This window comes from Fistularia commersonii, chromosome 18 (genome assembly GCF_037954325.1).
Source record: "Fistularia commersonii isolate RoL2024-O1a breed Wild chromosome 18, RoL_Fcom_v1.0, whole genome shotgun sequence".
In the NCBI taxonomy this organism is placed as follows: domain Eukaryota; kingdom Metazoa; phylum Chordata; class Actinopteri; order Syngnathiformes; family Fistulariidae; genus Fistularia; species Fistularia commersonii.
This window is the reverse complement of record NC_141301.1, coordinates 4,111,395-4,132,902: the sequence shown is the minus strand read 5'-3', so window position 1 is coordinate 4,132,902 and position 21,508 is coordinate 4,111,395. Positions and strand designations below refer to the sequence as shown.

Here is a 21,508-nt window from a genome sequence, read left to right as displayed (position 1 = left end):
TCCCCGCCATACAAACAACCACAGCTGCGACTAACCCTTAAAACTTTTGAAGGGTTTACACAAAAAAAAAAAAAAAGAAAACTCAATCCACTGCTATTTTTTTTTTTTTTCTCCCAGAAGAGCGCAGCATGTCATCGCGAAGACAGTCGTCTTCCGATTTACCATCTTGCCAAGTGAAATAAATAGCAAACATCTCACAAGGACGCCGGTGCGCTCTGCTAATGCTGCAGACCGGAGAGCGAACGTGCGCATATGGGATTGTTTGGGGATGAAATGTGTGTGTGTGTGGGGTGGAGGGGAGCGGGGTGGGCTTCCGTTGTGTTCACAACACTTTCTGTATCAGCGGCGCTCGCTGAATGAAGAGTAATGACAGCTCATGCTCGGCTTGCCTTCATCCTTTATGAGCTATCATATATCCACAGAGAGCCGTTTAGTCTGGATTTTATACGCACATGAGCGTTTACAACGAGGCTCCTCATCCTCAGCCTGCCACGAGCTGACAGTTCACCCCCTTTTTTTTTTTTTTCTTAAAAGGAACTACTCTTGGATGTTTTTATATATCTATTAAATGAAAGGTCACCGGGAAATGCTCGAAATCGGGAGCAAGGTAGAGCAGCTCGGGCCGAGTACCGGCGTCGTTAGCATTCCGGGCTCGATCCGACGCCGCCCGCTCCCACTTGTGTGACGGGACGCGGGGGCGGACTCGGGCAGGGAACCACACCCTCAAGGCTGAAGTGCTTTATTTTGGTAGACAGGCAGGTAGGGTGTCGCTGGCAATTCCCTGGCCCCGAGACAGAGTCGCACAAGGCTGGGTCTCAGCAGGACAGGCCCCAGGCAGGGTGGCAGGGCAGGATCTCGGACAGGGTCAGGTGGTCCACCAGGGGGTCCTGGTTTACACTCAGGGTCCGGTGGTCCACCAGGGGGTCTCACGGGGTCAGGGTCCGAAGGTCCAGAGGGGGCTCTCGCAGGGTAGGGGTCCGGTTGTGACAGGCGTTGTGGGGATGAACATGGCAAAGGGGGAGTCCAGGAACCACGGCTAGGTCCTGTCGTGGGGCTCCACAGTGGTCGGGGTCGTTGGACAACCACGCTCCCCCGGCGCCAGGCAGAGCGTGCCGCTGCCCTTTATAGGGATCTTGATTAGCAGCCGCTGCTGCAGCTGGCGCCGATTACGAATTGAACCCAGGTGTGAGACCCTGACAACTTGAGTTCCAGCTGTACGTCTCTGCTGAGCCCCCAACCCCCTTCGGCGAGCTGGCGTCACATGGCGGATCCTATTTGGGCGATCTCCTATTGACGGTGACCCCGTTCGGCGCCGAACACACCGGCTCGTCTCTCAACGCTCCCCTCCTTCACAGGAGGAAGTTGGAAATCATGCTCACCCACAGCCTCTTCGCCCTCTTGGGAGAGAGGCTCATGCGGCACAGCAACACCGTCACAATGACAACCTACAACACGCTATACGAGGTAATAACGCACTTTCACATCATCGCAGCGGCGTCGGTCAAGGTTTACCGAAAGCGCGATAACCATGCCGTGGCTTCCTCCTGTGTTAGATTCTGACAGAACAGGTGTGCACGCAAGTGGTTCACAAGCCTCACGCCGAGCCCGACTCCACCGTCAAGATTCAGAACCCGGGTAAGACGTGTCATTCGGCGGCGGCGCGCAAAGCGATACCGGCTTTTTTTTTTCTTCTCCCTGACTGTGTGTGTCTGTGCGTACCACGTCGGATGTCAGTGATCCTCAAGGTGATCGCAACTTTGCTGAAGAACGCCGACCCGACGGCGGAGCTGATGGAAGTCCGCAGACTTTTCCTCTCCGACATGATCAAGCTGTTCAGCAACAGCCGAGAGAACAGACGGTGAGCGGAGTGTGTGGAGTGCCATTTGTGCACCCACTCCATCAATTGTCCCTTTCGATTAGGGCATCGGGGAGATTTATTGGGCTTACTTCACATTTTGCGCAGCGGATCTTTACTGATCTTTCTTTCTCGACAGTTGCTTATTCCGGCATCGCAAACGCGCACTCATCCAAGAGCTCTCCTCTTTCGCTAGCACTTGTTTACATATGACTTCACGAATCTAAGCCACGTGTCTGACGCGACGCAGGCTTCATGTCGGTCGTCTGTTGTCCTGTGCGCCGCAGATGTCTGCTCCAGTGCTCGGTGTGGCAGGACTGGATGTTTTCTCTGGGATACATCAACCCTAAAAATTCTGATGAGCAAAAAGTCACCGAGATGGTGTACAACATCTTTCGTATTCTTCTCTACCACGCCATCAAGTACGAGTGGGGCGGCTGGCGCGTCTGGGTGGACACGCTCTCCATTGCACACTCCAAGGTAAAGAGAATCCTTCATTCATTCGTTGTTGATATTGCTTGTCTTGCATTGCGTATGCTGGAGCCTATCTCCGTTGTCATTGGGCGAAAGTTGGGGTGCATCCCGAACCGGTTGCCAATCGATCATCGGGTTGAGTTTAGAGACAAACGACTCATTCTCCCATCTGCATGATTTAGGGTCTCCAACGAACCTCGTGGTCTCCAATAAACCTCCCGCTGGTTTTTGGACTGTGATACTGGAGAACCTGAAAGGAACTTAAGCAGGGTTCCCAAAATCAGCACAGAAAAGCCCCTTGACGGAATCGAACCAGGACCGGTCGGTCAGAGCCACAACTCCTAATTCTGCCATTGTTGATCAAGATTGTCCTTTTTAGTCCCGCAGTGCAGATATTATGAATGTTAACTGCAGCAAGGACAGGGAGGACGGAAGAGACACTAAAGAGCTTTGGGTATACATTAGTATGCAAAAATAAAATTCCATTCTGAGTCTGTACATTGACAACTGTGACTGAGCACACAGATAAACAGTTACCATCCACGAATGTGCACGGTATTGACTCTAATGTGCAGAAAAAGTACCCCCATCTGTGAATTTACGTTTTTACAACTATGAATGGGCAAACATATTGACTATGGTGGTTATAAAAATGCAATATAAAACTCTGTATCAGCCAGAAAATATACAAAGTGGATTTTATATTTACCGTGTAAGCATGGAGTGCTCATAAGTCACTGGACATACTCGAGATGCCAATATTGCACATATAAGTTGCAGAACCGTCCACGAGGAACCAATTGCGATACCGCTCCTTCAGACATTTCAGATTTTTCAGTTTGTCGCCAAAGGAGCTGTGCAGCCAGTGCTGAGATGATGCCCTGCAGTGGGTGGGACAGGTTGTCCACCAGGCTATCAGTCCCTTCTCTCAGCCGAGTCCAGCCGGCTTTCCTTGCCGGTATGCCCTGCCTCTTCCTATAAGCTACTGACGTGCCGGCTGAAAGCTCCATAAAATGCTAGCTGATGCCACCAGGGTGTCTTAGAAGGTCTTGAGGAGGGCTCCCTGTACCCCCGAAAGACCCCGAGACGGCGCTGACCCTTCCCGTTCAGCGCAGGAGCGTAGAGAGAAATCTGTTCTGCTCCGCATGCAATGTGGCTGACATTGTTTTTAAAATCCAATTATTTTTCTTCTAGGTGACTTACGAGGCACACAAGGAGTACTTGGCCAAGATGTATGAAGAGTACCAGCGTCAGGAGGAGGAAAATATAAAGAAAGGCAAGAAGGGTTTGGTCAGCACAATTTCCGGCCTCTCCGCTCAGGCCGCCGGCATTAAGGGCGCGATCGAGAACAGGGAAGTGGACGATAACTCCCAGACTCCCGAGAGCGAGACTGACTACGAGAGCGCCGACCCGCGCAACTTGCTGAGCGAGGGGAAGGGGCTGGAGGAGCACCTCGGGGCGGTGGACGGCGTCCGAGTCGAAGTGCACGACCTCCTGGTGGACATAAAGGCCGAAAAGGTAGAGGCTACCGAGGTTAAGCTGGAGGATATGGAATTATCCGCCGAAACCCTCGGGGTGTCTGAGAACGGAGCGCTGATGGAGGTGGACTCTTTGTTGGGAAAAATGTACGACGGCACCGCGGAGAAACTCAGCAATAACGTCAACGGCGGGTTGCTGCCGAAAGGCGGCACGGGGGATCGGGTCGCCTCCCCTCTGATAACACTCGACGACGACAAGGACGGAATTTCTGACAGCGGCGGCTTCTTGTTCGGGAAGGTGGAAGGCAGCGCCGAGGGCAAGTTATTACCCGACTTGGGGCCCGGCGGGTTTCTGGTGCTGTCGACCCCCGAGCCTTCAGCCCGCAACAGCGTCGGTGATGAACTGGGCCTTCTAGCCCACATGACTGGCAGCTCTGAGCTCGCCTCCTTACCCGGCATCTTGGGAAAGAGCGAATTTGAGCGGGCAGATTTGGGGGGTATTAGCTTCGCGCCCGAGGCTGAGCCTTCCCCGCGTAGCCCGGAGGTCGCCCCGGGCAGAACGGCAGCGCCGCCTAAAGGGGATCTCTCCGGTCACAAGCCCGGCGGTTCCGGCGCCGACCCGGATCCAGAACGACCAGAGGAGGGGAAAGATAAAGAGATAAGGAAAATCCTCACGACAGCCACGACGCAGGTGAGACTGACGGTCGTGAAAAATAAAATACACTTAATAAAAAAAAAAATAAAAAAAAAATTCACTTGTTTCACTGCACCTGGCACAATCTTTTGGATGTGAAAAAAAAAAAAAAAAACAATTTGGGAGATGAACGGTGAAACGAAGCAGTAATTAGGCACAAAGGGATCGGATTGTCACGATGTTGGCCTTTAGTGCACGGTTCTAGATTAAGGTACGGATCGGGATCTTTGCCGCGCCTCGAAGGGGAGGGGGCGACCCGCCGGCCATCGCCCAACGAAAAAAAATTCGCTGAAAGAGGCGAACCGACCCTTTCTGCAGGAAGGGTTGCGATAGACAAAGAATTACTCTGCAACATCTAAATTTACCATCCTGCAACACCACATCCCACACACAGGCTGTCCTGCTTTTTCAGGGGGTCAGCCTTTCTGACCCAGGGGGTCACTAATGCATGACCCTCAGAACACACACACACACACACACACACACACACAGCGGAATCCTCATTTTCGATATTCCCGTGCTTTTCGTACAGCTTTCCTGCCGAGACTCAATCATCGCATATTTATTGCTCAGCATTCGGCTTATGGCATTTTTTTTTTTTTTTTTTTTTTTTTTTTTTGCCCTTAACTGCCAGGAGAGGTTATCTGAGTACGGCATTCAATCTGGCATTTCATCATACATTTTGAGTAGCATGACTGCACCTTAACAGCTCTATGAGGCTGATCTCTCTCTCCCTCTCCCGCGGTGCGCGGCTTTTGCTATAAATACGAAGAGAAAGGGATTGGAAAAAGCCATTTCTGATTTATTTACTGCTTTTTTTCACTAATTGATCTCCAACCAGAGCCTCCACGGTGGCCGGCCGGCCGCTCCCTCCGAGAGGGACCTCCCCGTCGACTTCGGCTTCAGGGGGGCGTCCGTGACGGACGAGCAGAGACGCCAGTTCAGCCCCGGCCCGCGCACCACCATGTTCCGCATCCCGGAGTTCAAATGGTCACCCATGCACCAGAGACTCCTCACGGATCTGCTGTTCGCGTTGGAGAGCGACGTCCACGTCTGGAGGAGGTCTGGACCTCGGCTCGGGCCTTGCGTGTTCATTTTTGAAGTACTCTAACACCCCCTTTTCCCCGATTTACTCCGCAGCCACTCCACGAAATCCGTCATGGACTTCGTCAACAGCAACGAGAACATCGTCTTCGTCCACAACACCATCCACCTCATCTCACAAATGGTGGACAACATCATCATCGCTTGCGGAGGGATCCTGCCCCTGCTCTCGGCGGCCACCTCTCCCTCCGTGAGTGCGCCTCCTTGCCTTCCACCGAAGGGGAGTATTGCCATCTAGTGGATCATCCGATGGGTGCTTCACCTCCGCGCGGTCCGGCTCGGACAACCGCGATCATTTTGGAATTTAATATTTATTTTTAACCTTCAGTTTTTTTTTGTTTTTTTTTTTTTTTTACAATATTTCCCTTTGAAAGTGAAAAAGCTATTAATTTTGCCCTTTCTTTTTTTTTTTTCCTCTGCCTTTTCCATATGTCTAGACTTCGAAGGTAAGCATTGCATTAATTCTGAATATAAATGATTTTGGATATGTAGATATCATATTTCATTCATTTTTAGTTGGTGTTAAATAAGAACTTTCATCGGCGATGACTCAGAGACGATCATTAATTTTTTTTTTTTTGCTCGCTTTTGATGTACAAGGTGGAGCTGCAGAAAATCGAAACGACGCAAGGCATGTCCTGCGAGACGGCCGTCACATTTCTGTCGCGCCTCATGGTCATGGTGGACGTGCTGGTGTTCTCCAGTTCCCTCAACTTCAGCGAGATTGAGGCTGAGAAGAACATGTCCTGCGGCGGGCTGATGCGTCAGTGCCTCCGACTCGGTAAGATCGCGTTTTTTTTCGTGACAGAAGCGTCTTCGCTCGTTGCGATAGCTCCGCTAATCCCTTAAAATCCCCTGTTTGATCCGCGGAGGTAATTAATTTGAGCGCCCTCCTCTCACTGTATACTCAGCGTGTGCTGCTGGTAATTTGAAGTCATAGAAAAACAGAAAGAAAATTGAAAGTGCAATCAGGTAGTCTTTGCAAATATTGGCCTTCCTCATTGGTTCACATGGGCGTGTCTCATAGGTGGTGTGTGTGTGCCTGATTGTGCATAGCAAAGATTCTGCGTAATTATAAAAATATGGAATACCTTGTTTGATTGAATCCTCGTTTCAAATGTTTGTCGACAAACTGTTCCGCTTATCCTGCGCTCGGGTTTGCACTTCCGAGAGGTCGCCAGTCGATCGCAAAGACACAAAAAAAAAGAAAAACAACAATTCACCTTGTCATTCACGTCATTTCAAGACAATTCACCCTGTCATTCACACATCTGTGCATATAAGGAACCTGATCTGGACGATGTGCCGCCAAAGCGCAGAAAAGGGAAGGTGGGATTTTTTAAATTTTTTTTTATATATTCTGTCATTGTTACGACAGTTGAAATGTCCAATCAGCGTGCAGTGCTGCTCTGTGGGGAACCGCTTCTTTTTGGGGTATTTTTTTTTTATTTTATTTTTTTCCAAAAAACAGGCACGTCAATACATTCCCTATGGGTTGCAGGAGGGCTTAAACCTACTCGACCCAAGGAAGGGCATCACTTCCATCTATAGTAGTCGCCATGAAATATCGCCGGTGATTTTATATCACGGATACGTGGTATAAATGTATTTTTATATATATATTATTTCGTTCATTTTAATTGCATAATAAGCATGTTTTGGGGCGATGACCAATCGGAGCATGGTGAGCTGTATCCTGGGCTCCGATTGGCTCAGCAATGGTAGCGTCATTGTGGTGGTTGGTAGTGTGACTCTGCAGTGCTGTGTTTGTGTGAATTATTTAGGGAGTTTTTATAAAAGTATGGGAAAGGTTAATAAGAGTCTGGGGAGGCTCATAAAGCTTTCAAATATATATAAATGCTAAAATAAAAATATGGTTGCTACTTGGTGGATTTTCATCTATCGCGGCTGGTTGTTGGATGGCACATGAGGATGATGTCATTTCCTTGTAGGTTATGTAACTTGAGGGAACATTTTTTTCATTTATCTCTCTGCCCATTGGTTACTCGTTTTGCGATTTTGACAAAACAAATGTAAATTATGACAAATTGTAACTTGTCTTGTCACCGGTTATTTTTCCGATATAATAGTCCCCTTAGTCATCATTGCAAAAGTTGCGCCCCTTGATAATATTATAAGGTGGAACCCATTTGATGTCATTTGGATAGTTGGAGGAAGCCGAAGCAAAGGGCCTTCTAGCTTTGAGGCGCTAACATGATCTGTGTTTGCGCCTGCAAAGTTTACAGCTGCAGGAAAAATCGCCCCACGGCTTCCCCGTCCCAGCTGCACGTGTTCAATGTACCGTCACCGGCTCCTGCGTGAAATCGGTCTGGCTGCTAATTTTACTCTCATTTTCCGCCCTGAAACATCAGATACCCAATCGTTTTTTAAAGAGACCGTGCATATTATCGATATTAAATATATGTTCATCTCAGAAAAAGAAGAGTATTCTTATGCCGTCTATGTGTGTGTGTGTGTTGCAGTGTGCTGCGTGGCTGTGAGGAACTGTCTGGAGTGCCGGCAGAGAGACAGAGGGAACAATTCTTTCGCTCCAAACAACAAGACCCAGGAAATGCTGCAAAATGCTCTAAGTTCCAACAAGGTAAAAAACATCCCACGGATATGCATTTCAAAAAAAACATAATTTAATACATTTTAGTCAGGGTTGTTTATCGCTTAGTCATACTTCTCATTTTGTATCTTAGCTGTGCAGTACTACCACTGTCTGCATTCGATATTGATGTTGTTAACTACTAATGTCGCCTGTTTTCAAACTGTTGAATCTTTTAATTTTATACAAAACTCTGCACGCAGTAAAACTGTGCTAAAGAGCTTTGGTGGAGCATGTAATCTGGCGTTGTCTCCCCGCTTTAGCCGGTTTTCGAAGTTCTACCCAGTAACCTGTCTCCCATCAAGGACCCCGATCACCTGCTGCAGGATGTGGACATCAATCGTCTGCGTGCGGTGGTCTTCCGTGACGTGGTAAGCGCTAGCGGAAAGTGCGAGCACACTCCTGTCTGCGGGAGGAAAAAACATTAAAATCCAGATTTTTTTTTTTTTTTGTTTATATGGCGCCACTTTTCCATGCAGAGCAGGTCTGGACCACACACATTTAAAAATGATTTCCAGATACCGCGGAATTCCCCCACCAGCGAGTGCTTGGCGACAGCGGGGAGGGGAAAATTTTTTATTTTTTTTTTACCGATGCTGGAACATCGGACGGATCTGAGCCCGATGCAGGCGGCCTTCTGCCTCGACTGGACAGAATGACAGAAAACAAGAGTGAGATACAGACAGGGTGGGCGTGAAAGCTGAAATGATGTCATCCTAATAATAACAACAGTGCTGACAGCTACATGCTAATAGCTGATGTGATACAATAATAGCTTTGGTTCTCATAAAAGAAATAACGGTGGGCTGCAGTTGATCACCCCACATCCATTGGGAACTGGCGAAATGAGAGCCAGAGGTCGGGAACCTTTTGGACTTGGAGAGCCATAAAAGACAAATATTTCTAAATATATTTCATTATAGCCATATATTATTTTTAAAGTATCATAAATTAAATATATATTACTTTTAATGTGACTTCTGGTGCTGCATGGATTTGTTCGAAGTGTCGCTTTATATTTGACCGTTTCATCGATGCAATTTTACCAATGCATATTAGACGTACCGCAGATCCAAATGCAAATTCCTTATTCCACGCAGCCTGGAATGCATGGTAATCGTTGTCTTTTTTTTTCTTTTTGCCGTTTTTTCTGTTGCAAGGATAAACTAGTTGGCTATTAGTTGGCTATCTGATAAAATTGATTTCTTCCCCTTTACAATGACCCGGATGTGCTCGGAAGCCGACGGGTGAACCGTGAAATTTATCTTCAAATCTAATTTCTGTTTACTTTAAGATGACAGTATTATGAAGAAATGTCACAAGTATTTTAAAATCAGTTCCAAACTGGTTTTTTTTTTGTTTCAACTCAAAATTGTCTGGGAGCCATATGCCGTCACCGGAAGAGCCATATACGGCTCATGAGCCATAGGTTCCAGACCGCTGGTCAAGACCCAGCTTTTGGCTTCTCTGGAAGATGGATCCATGGAAGCTCATTAACTGACATCAGAATCAGAAAAACTTTATTTGTCCCCGAGGGGCAATTGGGGGGCACATGGGGTAACAGCACCAAAGTTGTTTACATCAAGAGTAAGATGAAAAAAAAAAAAAAAGAAAAGAGAGAAATAGCTAATTTTATACATATATATAAGTATAAATAAAGTATAGGTTTATATAAACATATATATATATATATATATATATATATATATGTATATAAAATAAATATAATATAGTATATAATATAAATATTATTCATATACATAATATATGTATATAATATAGATATATTATATCCATGTTATATACATAATATATAGATATGTAATAGGGATACAATTTAGAGATATTGTATCCTTATTATATACCTATATTATGTATATTAATAATACATATATTATTTATATTAACAATATGTATATTGATAATTTTAATAATGATATGCATATATATAATTAAATTACACGCATATATGTATAATACAAGAATTTGTTTATAGTATAATATGAATAAAATATAATTATATAATTTATGTAATTTACATATATGCGTACATGTATTTATAAATAAATTACAAAGTTGTGCAAATTGTTGGTAAGAAATTGCTCTGTATTTATATGATAAATAGAGCATGAACTGGGAATTGAGGAGTTGGACAGCCCATCTCTTCCGGTTTTGGTTGTGCAGGCGAGGTATGCTAGATCCATTGCCGTGTCTCCGAATTGGTGAAACTTGCATTTGTCGTGCGAGTCAAGCAACACTGTGTGACTTTTCTCCCCCGAAATGAAAGCGCCAACACAATTCCATTACTATTTCCGGCAGGACGACAGCAAGCAGGCCCAGTTCATGGCTCTGGCGGTGGTGTACTTCATCTCTGTCCTCATGGTTTCCAAGTACCGCGACATCCTGGAGCCTCAGCAGGAGACGGGCAGGATAACGTATCCATCGTGCCGCACCATGCGTCGGGAGATCAACTCGCCGACCAGCACAGGTTTTTTTCGACAGCCGCGCTCGCCTCTTGTCTGATATCCTAAATACCGGTTAGAAGAGCCCGGAAAAACCCGCTCGCCTTCCGCCTCCTCACCTGTGATTTATTCATGAGCTCGACTAATTGCGCCGCACACAATTAAACGTGGAAGCGACCAGAAAATGGGGAGGGAGATAATTATGGACTCCAATAGCCATAACCATCTAAAATTAAAGTTAATATATCCCGGAGTCATAAATCACCCAATTAATCTCACCAAAGAATATCGCCGGGTGCCGACGAAGGTTTTGTGTAACATCTGCCGCCGGGGCCAACCTTTTTACGACGGCATTCATGAGTTGGCGTACTTCGCTAACTTTGGCTCAGACAAAGGGCAAAATGATAAAAGTAAGGAAGTAAGGGAGTAAGGAAGAGTAGGAGGAGGATGGAAATGCAAAAAGAGATATAAAACTGCAATATGAAGTGCTTCAAGGACCTCGCCGGAAAATGAAAAAGACGACGGGCGGCGAGAAGTTGAGAAATAAAATAAAAAAAACAGCGTCGGCATGCAGGCCAACTATTGTGGGTTTTTGGGGCAAGAGGAGCCGGCTTGCTATTTTCAGCACTATCTGTCAGTGCCCATTAGGCAAGCAATCCACCAGAGGAGAATGGGATCATAGAGGTTGCTGGGAGGGGGAAAAAAAAAAAAGGGAAACACTGCCGCCTTCATAAATTTCACCAGAAATTGGGGGAATTTTCCAGACGGCATGTGGCAGACGATTGTCTGTGATGGACCGGGAAACAGACAACTTTCGGGCTAAATCAGGCCCCGCTGACCTCATTAGGAGGCATGTGATGATGAATATTAATATTGCTGGCCTTGAATCTAGGTAATCGCAGGGTCAGAGTGAACTGCGGTGAGACTCGACGGGAATCTCTGCGGGTTATCGACGAGAGCGGACCCTCAGGCCGGGTCAAGGCGGTCTTTTTAATCACTGAGTTTTTTTTTTTTCTTTTTTTTTTTTTTTTTTCTTGATGGAAGATTTTACGGATTTCAGATCAGTTCCCGTGATTCGCAAAGTGGCGGCGGTTCTTTTCAGTTTTGGTTTTGAGAAGGTACATCCGCTGATGCTCCAGGCGGGGTGTAAAAAAAAAAAAAAAGAAAAAAAGGAAAAAAGGGGAATCGCGTTTTATTAGCATTTTTGGAAATAGCGGAGATGATCTCAGCAGAGAACTAGAGAAAGGAAGATGCTGCGGTGGGACGTGAGAATTATAAAACTTTTTATGTTCGCTCATATCAGAACATTAACATACTTATTCAGACTATTTTGAACACAATCGACATGAAATACATGAATCATGGATTTATAACAAATAACAATCCATTTGATGTTTTACTGTGACCTAAAACATGGGGGCAATGCATTCTCCTTATTGTCCAGTAGTTTGTTAAATAAAAACACAAACATGGGCGGTCATATTTCATATGAATTCAAACATAATAATACAAATATCATATTATGTATTGACTGTAATTGCTGTCAAATTATTATAATTACAGTCAATATTATTAGTGATAGAGCAGGACTACATTCATAATAAATCAGGCCCTGCTGACCTCATAGACCCGCCAAAGACATATCATTATTATTTAATTTTTATTCCCTATTTAAAAAAAAATGATTATGTTATCTTATAATTAATTTTTCAAAACTAAAACCATCTAAAGTGGTCTTGCTTTTCCAAAAGTGCAACGACATTATGCCCGATATCATGGAGGCTAATGTAGATTCCTGGAAAAATAAATTAAAAAAAAATGAAATCAATAAAAAGGCTGAACCTGAGAAATGCAAGGTTTAAATCCTTAATGAACCACTACTGCACAAAAATAAATTGCCCACTGTAGGATGAAAAGTAAAATAACACACATAGAAGTGCTACCTCAATAGTATTTCACGAGCAAGAGAAATATCACTTTTATCGAAGCTACTTTATTGAATGGCGTCGACTCGAGTGGTTTCGCCTTGTCCGATCCAGGAAGTAATCAGTCGGTTGTTTTGATAAACACTTGTGGTTTCACGGTGAAGTCACCTCTCGTTTTCTCGTGCGTCTTCCCCAGAAACACCGGTAACCTTCGACGCCTCGAAGGACCGACCCGCGTCGGCGGACGAGCTCCACGCGGAAGACCCCCTTCCCCATAGTGACTCCGGTATCGGAGAGGAGCAGGTCATCGGCGTCGTCAATGGCGCCGACCCGGACCACACGGCGGGGGGGTCGGACCCCGTGAGCGAACTCTTGTCTACGCTGTCCTCAGAGGTGAAGAAGTCCCGAGAGAGCCTGTCGTCGGAGTCACCCGGGGTAGAGGTGCTAAAATTACCCTCCTCCATCATTAGCATTAGCCAGCCCAACAAGGGCATCAATGTCAAGGAGATTCTGAAGAGCCTGGTGGCGGCCCCGGTGGAGGCCATGGAGGCTGGGCTGGAGACCGTGTCCTACCCGGATCCTGCACTCAAGGCCCAGGCCCAGGCCGCCGCGCCCGTGCAGTTTCACTCCTTCGACAGGTGAGGACGCGTCATTGGTCGGACGCCGTCGGTCGAAAGTGCTATGACGTCAATATGTTAGAGCGGTGGTCGCCAAACTACGGCCCGGGGGCCGGAGACGGCCCGCCTCTACATTTTGCTCGGCCCCTGAACAATACCAGAGATGCATTATGATTTGTTTTTTTTCATTCTGGCCACGTCATCGTGACTTGTATATGCATCGAACGTAACCTTCTATTTGAAACACCTCCCTCAAAAAAAAAAAAAAAACAATAATCCTGGACACACCCCTGTCATATAACATGGAATAATGGCGAAAGGATTAGGTAAGGGAAAAATAGATTCAGAATGCAGGGTATTTAACCTGAAGTGGACAAACAATTATTTTTTTTTGTTAAATTCAAAGAAAAGGCTGTTTGTCTCATCTTTCAAGAGATGAGACAAATATGTATTTTCTGATTTTTATTTTTTTTTCCCTGTCAAGATCCCAGAAAGGCTTAATTTATGGTTATGTGTGGCTTTCTGGAAAACAATCAATGTTTATGTTTAGACACCTCTGCGATCATCACACTTTTTCTTACAAGGGAAAAGTTATTTGGCCCTCGCAGGAAAAAGTTTTGGGACCCCTGTGTTGGATAATTTTCCTATATTCACAATTTCCGTATCCTGTATTTGAGTTTTTTTTTGTTTGTTTTTGTCCAATAAAATAAGATACGGATCAAATCAAATCAAATGAAATAAAAATAAATACAATAAAAGCACTGACAAAAAAAAAAAAGTAATAAAAAAAAATAAAATAAATGAATGGATAAATCTTCAGCCCATGACATGTAGTTAAAGTTAAAGGCATAAGAGTACAATAGAAATGATTCAATCTTGAACTGAAAATGCACATCACTTATCTGAAGGTTCATTGCATTGCTTGAATAGCTTGCAAATGACTGCATTAAAGTGTGTGTGTGTGTGTGTGTGTGTGTGTGTGTGTTTGGTGTGTTCTGGTATAACTCAAGTGAGCACAGACCACTGAGATTAATCTTCTGGGTTTATATCATTCATCCATTGCATTAAAAATGCTTTATAAGTTGAAAGTTATTCCTTTCAGGCCATCTGTATTGTCCTCGTCCCCCTGGAGTGATGACAGGGTTGAAAATATCACTGAAACACGTCGACGGTGCCGGGCCTCATTTACATTCATGCCCAGTAATCTGTCTGGATTTTGAAGTCTGCACCTCTGCTGCTCCTGCAGGGATTTTTCGAGATTCATCTCTCCCCTGGATCTGATATGTTGTTTTTTTTTTTTTTTTTTTCCGGAACGTGTTTGCGTGTAAATTATGAAAATCGCTTTATTTCCGTCTGAAAGTAATTTAGGGAAGGCGAGCCAGAGGATCTCCTCTGTTTGCATCTTGTGTGTGTGTGTGTGTGTGTGTGTGTGTTTGTCGGGGTAATCACTGCCCAGCCCCCCCCCCACCCCCCCCGTAGAGAGAAGGCACTGTCAGTCATGGGGAACAATGGGAACGCACCCCTCTCCCCAACCTATACGCGCCGCCTCCGAGCCGGCCGGAGGTGATTCAAATACAAGAAAAGGTGGGGAGGAGGAGAGTCGAGAGCCGAGGGCACGGGGGTCTTCGGGGTGTTGATGACAGATTAAACAGAGGCAACCTCGCTCGGCGTCCCCTCCGCCCCCGCCGCCCTCACCGCTCACACCCGTAATAGGAAATGGCAGCCTGAAATGAGCCTCTGCTGGCGAAGTGTATTATTTTTGAAATGCTTTCACACAAACCGTCCACGCCGGGCGTACAACTTTGTCTCAGGCGCTTCATGTCACCACCCCCTCCTCCTCCTCCTCTGGCCTCAATTTTCCGTGTCTAATTGTTTGCCACCTGACAGCGAAATGAGCTGCCAGCCGTGGACAGCCTCTCATTTGTCTGTCAGTGTGGCGTTCGATTGGGAGTGACAACGTCAAAAAAAAAAAAAAAAGAAAAGAAAAGAAGAGGAGAAGCGGCGTAGGGGGTCGAAGTGGGTCGGCGTGGAAGTGTTCGGGGCGTCCGGTCTGGAGTTTGCATGTTTCCCCCGTCCCTCCAGGTTCTCCAAAAACAAGCAGGAAGCCAAACTGGAGACCCTAAATAGCCCACTTGATTTTCTCTATATGACGTGTGAATGAGAGGATGAAATATTGTCCGTATGACGTGAATGGTCGTCATATAAATGAAATCGTGAATGGTTGTATGTCTCTTCATGAGGAGAAAGTAAAAATATTATTTATGTGGTATTTGCATGACAGAGTGGCTTTTTGTCTGTATATCAGGAGTGGGCAATTATTTCTTATTTGATTTTTATGCACCTGCCGAGTAGGTATCATGTAAACTGAACAAAATGAAAAGTGCAATTGAAATATTTACATTTTTCCGCATTTTATATCAACTTTAAAATCATTAATTACATTAATCAGGGGTCAGGAAAGTTTTTGACTGGGAGAGCCATAAAAGCAGAATATTTGTAAATATACTCAATCGAGAGCCATATAGTATTTTTAAGGTATAATCAATTAAATATGTCTTACTTTTTGTGCGACCTCTGGTGCCGCATGGATTTGTTCAAAGTGCCGCTTTATATTCAACCGTTTCATCAATGCAATTTTTATATAAAACGTACTGCATATCCAAATGCAAAATCCTCTGGAATGCACTGTAATCAACCTTTTTTTTTTTCTTTCGCCATCTTTTCCATTATAACGGTTGAAGCGTATAAACTAGTTGGCTATTTAATAAAATCAATTTCTTCACCTTTACAATGACCCGGACGTGTTCAGAAGCCCCGACCGACGGGTGACCCGTGAAATTTATCTTCAAAACTAATTTCTGTTTACTTTAAAATGACATGGTATTATGAAGAAATATCACAAGTATTTTAAAATCAGTTCCAAACTGATTTTTTTTTTTTTTTTACTCAAAATTGCTGTCACCAGAAGAGCCATATATGGGTTTTCCAACCGCTGACATAAATGTACCGGCATTATTTTGTACATAATCACCCATACTAAATTAAAAAAAAGGGGAAAAAATTCGAAGTTCAATTTTGATTAAAAAAACTTCTCAAAATATTCAACGAAAATATTAAAAAAAAAAAAAAAAAAAAGCAAAATGGGCCATAAAATGCCCAGATATGCACTGTATGTTCAGTTCAGGGAGTTCCCCGTCTCTCGCCCGACAGCTGGGATCGGCTCCAGCGCTGCCGGGACCCCGAGTGCACGATAAGCTGTATAAATAACGAATGAACAAATATTTATGATCATGTATATGTCCCCCCTCCTCCTCCCCCCCCACGACATAATAATTACTTTTAATTTAATTTGCAAACGGAGCGAGCGTCCCACCCCACCCCTCTCTCTCAGACCTCGCACTCTTAAATAAAGTGCTATTAGACGAGATTCTGTCTCGTGGATCTATAAAGGAAACATTTCTCCGTCCGTGCTTTTACACCGCCGCCGTCTCCCGCAGCTGCCGGCCTCATTAATATTCATCCCAAGATTAATCCTCGCCTGTATTCTCTGCAACTCAATTAAGACAATCCTATTAATAAAATATGCGCTGGATAATCTATACATGATTCATGTGCGCTCGGCTGATGGGTTATTCATGAGCAGAGGTTCATGTTTTATCAGCATCCTGTAGATCTAATGTAACGTCCTCGCCGCCAACAGAGAAGGGGCTGGCACCCGGCGGGGAAATTCCGTCCGAATTCGGAAGGCCTCAACCAGCTCTTACAATCAAAACATATCAGCGATGTTTTGGAATCGGACGTTGATATTCGAGGGGAAAAAAAAGCGATGCAAAGATCCGCTAAATAAATGATGCTTGTCATCAGATTTCTTCAGAAGGGAGCTGCACCTCTGGAGATATGAATATTTCAGCGAGCTTTCAAACCCCCCTCCCGAGCCCACCCTTTATCTGCGATAAAGTCACCGCGTGATTGATTTAATCTGCTAAATAAAAACAAAAAAATAAAACTCCACCCTTGCTCCTCATGCTGTCAGGTAGTTGTCAAAAGAAGTTCACAATGATGTATAAATGTGTATGTGTATGGATATACTGTGTGTGTGTGTGTGTGTGTGTGTGTGTACACATATGCACACACACATGCAAACCTATGTGTACATATATGTGTGTGTGTATGTGTGTGTGTGTGTGTGTGTGTGTGTGTGTGAATATATATACTGTATGTACATCCATCCATGTATATACATCCATCCACATGCATACACATGTGTGTGTGCATGTGAATATACATAAATATGTACACATGTAGATATACATACATACTCATATATGTGTAGGCATACAAACAAATAAAAATACACAGAAAAATACAATAATAGGTAAACATCATGAAACGAGGGTGTAAATATATATATGTGTGTATCTTTATATATGTGTGTGTGTGTGAATATATACATATATCCATCTATTGTGCTGCTTATCCTATATATATATATACCAAAATGTGTTTGTGTGTGTGTCTGTGTATATGTATAACACATATGCAAACATATGTGTACACAAAAATATATACACATGTGTATATTCATACATACACACATGTATGTATCATAGAAAAGCATACACACATGCATACATATGTGTGTGTGCATATGTGTATACATGAATTTGTAGACATGTTCATATACATACATACGCACATGTATGTAGGCATACACACACAGTAAAAGTACACAAAAAATACGATATTGGTAAACATGATGATACGTGTGTGTGTGTATATATATATATATATATATATATATATTTCTACTACTCAAAAAAATAAAGGGAACACTTGAACAACACAATGTAACTCCAAGTCAATCACACTTCTGTGAAATCATAGTGTCCACTCAGGAAGCAACACAGATTCCTTTTGACTTGTTTTAAGGACATTACATCAAAGCTGGATCAGCCTGGAGTTTGTTTTTACACTTTAATTTTGAGTGTGATTCCTAATCCAGACCTCCATGGGTTGATACAATTGATTTCCATTGATCATTTTTGTGTGATTTTGTTGTCAGCACATTCAACTGTGTAAAGAGCAAAATATTTCATAAGAATATTTCATTCATTTAGATCTAGGATGTGTTTTTTAAGTGTTCCCTTTGTTTTTTTGAGCAGTGTATATATATATATATATATATACCAAAAATGTGTGTGTGTGTGTGTCTGTGTATAGGGAGTAGTTGTGGCCCTGTTGGCGTCCCTCAAATCAGAAGGCTGGCGGTTCATTTCCCGGTTCTGCCAAAGTTTCTCCCGTCAGCTGCCTCCCATGCCGGCTCCACCGGCGTCGCTGTGCTGGCGTGTACGTGATCTAGCACTCTAGAACCAGCGTTCTAGCTTAAAAAACCCCAAGGAAAGAAAGAACTATATAAACGGAGTCCATTTACCACATATTTTAATGCATGCAACGTAGCAGTGGCTTATCTGGTGCACTAATTAATCTGGTTCACAAGTGTGACTGTAAACATTCCTAGAATGAAGCCGCACGCTGGTCTCATCATCAACATCGCCGTAGTTGTTTGTGTTCCGAGTTTTATCGCTTTCCCTCAGCAAATTTGATTTTTAAATCAGGCTCAGATCTCCATGCGTCTCTCTGAACTCCCTCTGTGAGACATCCGCCGGTGCCCACCTGCCCCGCTCACATCCCCGCTGTGCTTCATCCCCGCCGCCCCGCTGGGCTCCCAGACTTTTGCCTGCCGAGCGAAAGGTTTCGCCGACCCGCTCGCCGGCTTTCCGATCGCAGATCCCCGCTATTACGCTTCCTCCACGCTGGTTTTCCCGCTGCGAGCCGCCGACTGTTAGCCGTTGCATCCTCCTCATTTCGCCGGCCTGCGCGGTGATATCGGCACAGTTCTCCACAGCCCATCTTATAAAATACACTGCAAACTTTAAAATATCTCCTTTCAGCCTTGAAATAAGTCAGACCAAGACGCATCAGACATCAAAAAATCCTTTTACCAACCAATTGCCCTGTTTAGAGTCTGAACAGTATCTCTTCAAGCCAAGGGATTCACAGCCAATGTTAACGGTTATGAGGGGACGGGATAAAAATAATACAACTGTTACAGTAGAATCTTAATTTAGCGCAACGATGACACCAAAACTTGGAAAAAAATGAAATCCCGGACTGTCGGGAGTGAGATCATGTCAGGACGGCGGTTTGTTTAGCAGAGAACTCTCCTGCTACGAGTGTGAAAGGGCAACACTAATCAGCGACCAGGTCTGGTATCTGCGGATTTAAAGGTTATGTTGTCAGAAAGTGCTTTGCGCTCCCCAATGAACTCCCGTGATTGGTTAATCTCTCAATCCCTGACCGCTGCCCAGCTGCCGGTCGCTCTGCTGCCGATTTGCACCAACTCTTCGCCCGGGTTTTCGTAAGCTTGCAGTTTTTTTTTCTGCCATTTGCCGCGCCGGTCTCATTCTCCGATGCTCCTCCGAGTTCTTCGCTCGCGTCAGTTCAATCCGCTGTCCCCTTTTCCTTGGACTTTCCTTCGGCAAGACTTGACATTTCGATTCTTCAATTCACATTATGGATCACTGGACAGGGTTTTTATTTTACGCTTTTTTTGTCCGCCGTGTCTGCGGCTTCTCCGGTTTCCTACCACAGTCCAAAAACATAATGGAGGTTCATTTGAATCAATCGGAATAAATTACCCAGATGCGTAAATGGTTGTTTGTCACTATATGTGGCCCCTGCCATCGACGCGGGTAAACGCCGCCTCTCGCCAAATGACAGCTGGGATAGTTTCCAGCTTCCCCACGACCCAAAGCGCTGGATAAACGGTCATTAATGGATGGAAGGAGTTTTTTTTTTTTTTTTTGTGCCATAGATGTGAAAGAGGAGTTCTAGCTGGAGGTGGGTGTGCATCAGGGATCGGCTCGGAGCCCCTCCTTGTTTGCTATGGTGACGGACAGGCTGACAGATGATGTGAGACAGGAATGCATGGTGACGTGCGGTGAGGTTCATGTCTGGTGAGGCACTGACGTCATCAGTCAGATTTACAAACATATGAACCCTACGGAGTAGCTTATTCACCATTTTATTAGCCGCAGTTAACGTGTTTTGTTTAAAATATCATATCACCATGCTTCACATAAACAAACTAGCATGGAAAAAGCACATTAAAAATTATAAATGAAGTCCATGTGTTGCTGAGCGGTTTTCCTTTACCTGAGCATTGTGGATGCTTGATGTTGAGTCTTTGCTGTTCATTCAAAGCTAAATCTATCCTGGACATCCCGAATGTTTTTAGCGTGATTTGACTTTGGATGTGAGTTGCTGACCGCTCATGTTTGATTCGCCTTCTTTGCAGATTCTTCAGGCCAAAATATCCCATTTGACTCCAGACATTGTCAGAAGTTGAGAAAAGAATGCAGGAAAAGTAGAAAAGGCGCTTTCTTACTGGACATCCACACAGCCAGCCTTTTTCCAGTGTACCACTCCGTTTGCAAAGACCGAGTCTTCCGTCTAGAGGTCTGAGGCAAATCCGTTAGCGCCGCCGTCGGTCTTCCCTTACTTATTATCTCCTGGTTTGACTGAAAGTCCAGTTTAGAAAATTCTTTCAGTTTAGCTATGTAATTCTCCATTTTGGAAATAAAGCCAAGCAAGAGGAAAAAAATAACTGGATGGCTGCACTTGACTTGCTAACTGTTTACAGTAGCTTGCTGTTGGAAACTATTTTTCTTTAACCGAGTAGTAAAAAGGATCCCTGGGATCACCGGTGCCCCCTACCATGAGGCACCGTCACTGCGTGCCTCACTTAGAGTGTCTTCGCTGCCGCATTACGATCACTCGGCACGAGAAACAGGTTAAAGTTGTTGACGAAAAAAATTATACACATCAGCTAAAGCAGGGAAATTTAGTTCATATATCAGTGCTTGAAGTGTTTGAAAATTTTAGTAGTGACATCCACAGAGACAGCAATACGGTCTCAGCCGCATAGCATGGCAGCGCAGTTATTGCGCAATCCATAGTGGGCTCCTCTGGCTGCCGTGTCACCACACATCTCTTCTTCATATTTGAACGCTAAATGTGATTTTTTTTTTCAGCGATTTTGAAAAAAAAACGACTAAAAATAAATAACTTTATAGTAGAAATCACTGACTAAATGGAACCATTCAATTTATTTTTTTCATTTTACATTTTTTTCTTTCCATGATGCCAGGTGAGGCCCGGCCTCACCTGCCTCTACTGACTGCACGTCTCTGGGAATGCACTGTGATGTTCTAAGATGACGTTGCGAT

The 21,508-nt window shown here is 44.5% G+C and overlaps 2 protein-coding genes across 2 annotated transcripts in view; both read left to right on the top strand.

Annotated features, from left to right (window-relative positions):
* LOC147224207 (neurobeachin-like) overlaps positions 1-5,843 on the top strand; it is a 34,308-nt gene extending 28,465 nt beyond the window's left edge. The window contains exons 6-12 of the mRNA XM_086164953.1: positions 1,356-1,464; positions 1,554-1,635; positions 1,735-1,858; positions 2,143-2,335; positions 3,524-4,498; positions 5,343-5,563; positions 5,642-5,843. Of these exons, the coding sequence (XP_086021079.1) occupies positions 1,356-1,464; positions 1,554-1,635; positions 1,735-1,858; positions 2,143-2,335; positions 3,524-4,498; positions 5,343-5,563; positions 5,642-5,843 (1,906 nt within the window). The remainder of the gene's footprint in view (positions 1-1,355; positions 1,465-1,553; positions 1,636-1,734; positions 1,859-2,142; positions 2,336-3,523; positions 4,499-5,342; positions 5,564-5,641) is intronic.
* Positions 5,844-6,178: 335 nt separating this feature from the next.
* The window catches only part of nbeab (neurobeachin b), a 141,054-nt gene continuing 125,724 nt past the window's right edge, over positions 6,179-21,508 (top strand). The window contains exons 1-5 of the mRNA XM_086164077.1: positions 6,179-6,386; positions 8,089-8,207; positions 8,480-8,587; positions 10,536-10,704; positions 12,800-13,241. Of these exons, the coding sequence (XP_086020203.1) occupies positions 6,197-6,386; positions 8,089-8,207; positions 8,480-8,587; positions 10,536-10,704; positions 12,800-13,241 (1,028 nt within the window). The 5' untranslated portion in view covers positions 6,179-6,196. The remainder of the gene's footprint in view (positions 6,387-8,088; positions 8,208-8,479; positions 8,588-10,535; positions 10,705-12,799; positions 13,242-21,508) is intronic.